Genomic DNA, 5,000 nt, shown 5'->3' with positions numbered 1-5,000 from the left:
TACAGAATGAACAACACTGTTAAACTGAGGTTGAGCTGGTTTTATATTCGTCCCTATATTCTTTACCATGCTACTTTAAATATTTGGTCTGAAATCGTAATTAAAATGACTTCAAAACAACATTAGCATTATTAAATTGACTGTCAACTATGTTGTGCTTTGATAGTCACAGCTAATATGATTTCGCTATTTAGAATTTGCAAATAACACTTTTCTAAAATTATAGTATTAAGGATAAAGTCAGAATGTGCGAATATAAAGACGACTGTACCTCAAACACTGTTAACTGTCACTCAGTTACTGTATGATAAAACACTGAATACTTTATATGTTAAGTAAGAAAATGGACTTGACAGGTTGATTAGCCAATATCGATGGCTTTATTTGATAATGGCTAATATTAATGTTGTTATAACTGTCAGAGTGTCTGCGTTATATTATGATTATGTGTTGTTGACAATCATAATATCTGCAGAAGCTAAAGCTACTCACCAGTCCACTGCTGTCTTGTTCTGCAAATTAAGGGTTCCGGTCAGTGTCCGTGCGGCCAGTTTAATGTTGACAGTGTATGGAATCATGGTTGAAGCCATATATCCAAACTACATGAAAAGGTGGAATGTTTTGGCTCGTTTTTAATGTAATGAATGATCGAGCTGTGTTTATTAGGAAGTGTTTGGGGCGCGTCCCATTACTGCTCCGTCCAGAAAAACGCTCCTTCAGATACGTAGTTCCGCTCTGTAAAGTGTCATTCTAGATTATTTTTATTTCCATTTTGATTTAATGCCAATTTATCTAATACCAGTCAGTTTGTAATAAAAGTAAATACATAAAAAAGTTTATATTGTTTACCTATTTATAATTTACTTATACTATCCTACTTAGCTAACTTCTTTAGTTAGCTTAATTAGCCTTCTCACATTATTTCCCTGCTGAAAAATTCATCTTAAACTAGCCTAAGCTGGTTGGCTGGTCGACCAGCCTGGTTTTAGGTTTTTTTTAGGCCATTTGCAGGCTGGTTTACAGTCATTTCCAGCCTGGTCTTAGCTGGTCAGGCTGGAAAATGACCAGCTATAACCAGCAACCAGCTTAAGGCTGTTTTTGTTCAGCAGGGTTATCATCAGTCATTATTACACTTTCTTTAATGTACTTAAAGGTGCAGTAGGTGATTGTCTTCAGAAACATTTTTTGTTGCGCTGATTTAATAAGTCTCTTCACGTTCTAATAGTAGGCTAATGATTAAAGTAAATGATATAAATTAATGTATTTTTATATTCTGAATAAGGCATAAAACTGAAAAAGTTCATCCAATTAAATATTGTTGACCGACAAAAAACTCAATTACAACAGGCAACTCAAACTATCTGTCAACAAATTTCAATTTGAGCTACTGCGCAGCCTCTTTAAGCAAACAGATACGTCACTGGCGCACACGTGAAGCATCTACCGCTGATAGAGAGACGTCATCAGGCAAACTCATCCCGAATATCTTTCTGAAATACCAGCGCAGCCTTGTTTGCATGAAAAGAAAGATTGTTTCTGAAAGGGCTTCTGCCAAGAATTCAGAATCAAAACTTTTCTAAAACCCAAATCAATATCGGAGTTACTTTTGCATGCTGGAGCAAAATGACGTTATGCAGTTCAACGATCTGAAGGATGATACCACGGCTGAAGGATTTCTTTTAGAGAAGTGTATGTTTTAAAACTATTTTAGCCACACAAAGCTGATGTAGACTGTGTTCTTGTTTATGAATGGGTTTATATGCACAGAAGTGTTGTTCAACCACTGAAAACGTCCGGCAGAAGATTGGTTCAATTTCATGGAGTATCTTTTACAGCATCCATAATAAAGTCGGTTAAATAGATCTGAGCATTCATTTAGTTGTTCAAAAGACGGAGCTGAAAACAAGCGATGTACGAGGATCAGTGAGCACAATTGAAAATGATAAGTCACTCGTTGTCTTGGTAACGTAAACGTAAGTATAATGTAAAAAGATGACACGATATTTCAGTTTTTAGCTCTCTTTTTTTCTGATCTTATTTTTATTTAGTTTAATAACAAAACATAAGTAAATGTGCTCTTCTGACTAACCAGCTTTACTGAGGTGAAGTTTGATTTATATTTGTTCATTTTTTAACTGTTTTAGGGAAATGTAATTCCTGCACCCGCTGGCCTGTCAACAACTTCGCTTGATAAAGTGCGCGTCTCCATAGAGTTTTCTAACTAGTGAATGACATTAACTAGTGTTACGTATATCTAATCAGTGCGCGTTCGATGTTCATGACTTAAGGAGGCTTGGCTTTGGATGGCAGGGGAGGGTCGTAACATTTCTAAGCTATCATGCTAACCCTGCTGAAAAATCCAGCTTAAACCAGCCTTGGCTGGTTGGCTGGTTTTAGCTGGTTGACCAGCCTTGTTTTAGAGGGGTTTTGGCCATTTCCAGTATGGTTTCCAGTCATTTCCAGCTTGGTCTTAACTGGTCAGGCTGGGAGATGACCAGCTTAAACCAGCTTGACCAGCCTAGCCAAGCTGGGAGTCCAGCCAAAACCAGCTATCTCCAGCTAAGACCAGGCTGGAAATGGCTGGAAACCAGCCTGGAAATGGCCAAAACCCCTCTAAAACCAGCCTGGTCAACCAGCTAAAACCAGCCAACCAACCTAGACTGGTTTAAGCTGTTTTTTTTCAGCAGGGAATGCTAGCATTCTGGCAGTTTACCTACTGCACCTTTAATTTTACGTGTATTTTCATTGTTGCTGAATGTGTAATTGTTGTTTTAGCCAAGGATATAACCTTTAGCACTTCTTAAACAGTAGACACATCCCTGCTGTAAAAAAACAGCTCAAACCAGCCTTTACTGGTTAGTTGGTTATAGCTGGTTGACCAGTCTGGTTTTAGAGGGGTTTTGGCCATTTTGAGGCTGGTCAGGCATTTCAAAGCTGGTCAGGCTGGGAAATGACCAGCTAAAACCAGTTAGGTTTAACCTGAACATAGCTGCATGGTTTTAGCTGGGCTCCCAGCCTGACTAAGCTGGTCAAGCTGGTTTAAGCTGGTCATTTCCCAGCCTGACCAGCTAAGATCAGGCTGGAAATGGCCAAAACCTTTCTAAAACCAGGCTGGTTGACCAGCTAAAACCATCTAACCAGCTTAGGCTGATGTAAACAGTTTTTTTTTTAGCAGGGATAGCTTAAAAAACTTAAAAACAATATCAGAATTATACAACAAATATCATCAAATATGAGACAAATTCTGATATAATGAAGCTCTAAAAGGACAATAGTGTCAATATCTTAGCCAACTCATTCAAGCTTCCCACTCAATTATTGACAGCGCAGTCAAATCTACAATATTTATGTACATTAAATGTCTTTTATCTTCAAATTAATCATAAGTGACTCCATCAGGTGACAGAAATGCTGAAGAAGACAAAAACACTCGCTCAGTTCAGGTCCAGTTCTCCTCTGGCCAGATGAAAAAAACACAGTGATTTATGATTTCAGGCCGCAAGTCAGATTTATGGACTGATATTATATTATAACCATAATTATCTAAATGATTATAGATGCCTAGCTCATTGCTCTTCATAAAAATGAACTGCTGTTAAATTTCAAACAAATCATTAATAATTTATGCCTCAATTACCATTTAATTCAATTATTATCACTGCATTTTTCATACCTAAAGTCATCTCTCAAAACTAACAAGGCTAAACGTGATCATTTACAAGTTTTGTGAATGTCTTGATTAAATATTTAGTTGCACTTGTCAAATTTAGTACAAAGTCAAAGTCCACTCATATAATTTACAGTAGACTGCGTATTGCGTAAATGTTACTGAATAATCCTCCTGGAACATTGAAGAATGACAGCAGGGCATCCTTCAAAGAATATTTTATCGAATATACTTAAGAAATAGGATGATAAAATTCAATCAGTCTCCAAAACAAGCAACAAAATGACCTGATCCCGTTCATTTTCAATGCAGACCTGATTACAAGAGATTCAAGTGAAAAAACACTAGAGTAATTTACCCTATGAGCTGTTTAGATTGTTCAAGGATTCATATTTTATTAACAATTAATACAATAAACTGAATACATAATTAATAATTATCTAACTTTTTTGCAAGCATTTCAGGAATAATTTTTAATAATAAAATAATTATTTTTATAATTAAAATGAATACTATTATAAATAACAACAGCTAAGAAAAATGAGGAAAACAGTGAATTAATTACATTTCTTATCAATATGGGTATGAGAAAAAGAAAAAGATGATTAATTAATTTTATTGCAAAAATTATTATTACTATTATTGTTATTATATTTATTGTAATTATTATTATTATTATTGTTATTATATTTATTGTAATTATTATTATAATTATTGTCACTGTGCTTGTAAATGATTAAACGATTAAAGGGATAAATAAAAATAAAATATTCTGTTATCATTTACTCTCCCTTCACTTGTTCCAAACAGAAGTTCTGTTAAACAAAAACAAAGATTTTTTTTTTGAAAAAGCTAGAAACCTGTAACCATTGACTTCCATCTATTTGTTTTTCCTATTATGGAAATCAATGGTTACAGGTTTCCCCAAATAAAATAAAAAAATCTTCTTTTGTGTTCAACAGAAAAAAAAAAGAACCACTTGAGGGTGAGTAAATTTAATTTTTTGGGTAAACTATCACTTCAAAGTTCAGATGTTAAAACAATTCATGTTCTCATGGGTAATAACAACATATGTTGTGAGTTTTAAGCATTTACAACATGGGGTCAATATTATTAGCTCTTGTTTGAGTAGATGCACTTAAGAAAAGTATGCAAACTGATTTGAAAGTTGTATTGCACACATGCAGTATTTGCATTGTTTTATTGCATTTTAAAAAGAAATTGGAATAAAAAAATCCCCTGGGTATTACTTTTGTGTGTATTTTAATGCACTTAGAAAGATAAGTGGGGTAAATTGCCACACATTAAAAGCATTAAGTATTTTCAGCTTATA

General features: G+C 34.5%; 2 protein-coding genes across 12 annotated transcripts in view; both read right to left on the bottom strand.

The window, feature by feature from the left end:
• wdr11 (WD repeat domain 11) overlaps positions 1–712 on the bottom strand; it is a 98,105-nt gene extending 97,393 nt beyond the window's left edge. For 10 of the 11 annotated variants that reach the window (XM_087278013.1, XM_087278014.1, XM_087278011.1 and 7 more), the window contains exon 1: positions 493–698. In XM_087278013.1, coding sequence (XP_087134139.1) covers positions 493–590 — 98 coding nt within the window. In that variant the 5' untranslated portion in view covers positions 591–698. 11 annotated transcript variants of the gene reach the window in all.
• Positions 1–5,000, bottom strand: part of arfgef3 (ARFGEF family member 3) — a 973,876-nt gene that overhangs the window by 696,996 nt on the left and 271,880 nt on the right. The gene's annotated exons all lie outside the window — the stretch shown is intronic.

This window comes from Danio rerio, chromosome 13 (genome assembly GCF_052040795.2).
Source record: "Danio rerio strain M-AB ecotype USA chromosome 13, GRCz13ab, whole genome shotgun sequence".
Classification (NCBI taxonomy): Eukaryota; Metazoa; Chordata; class Actinopteri; order Cypriniformes; family Danionidae; genus Danio; species Danio rerio.
Note: the sequence above shows the minus strand (reverse complement) of the source record. Positions and strands in the feature narration are given on the sequence as shown.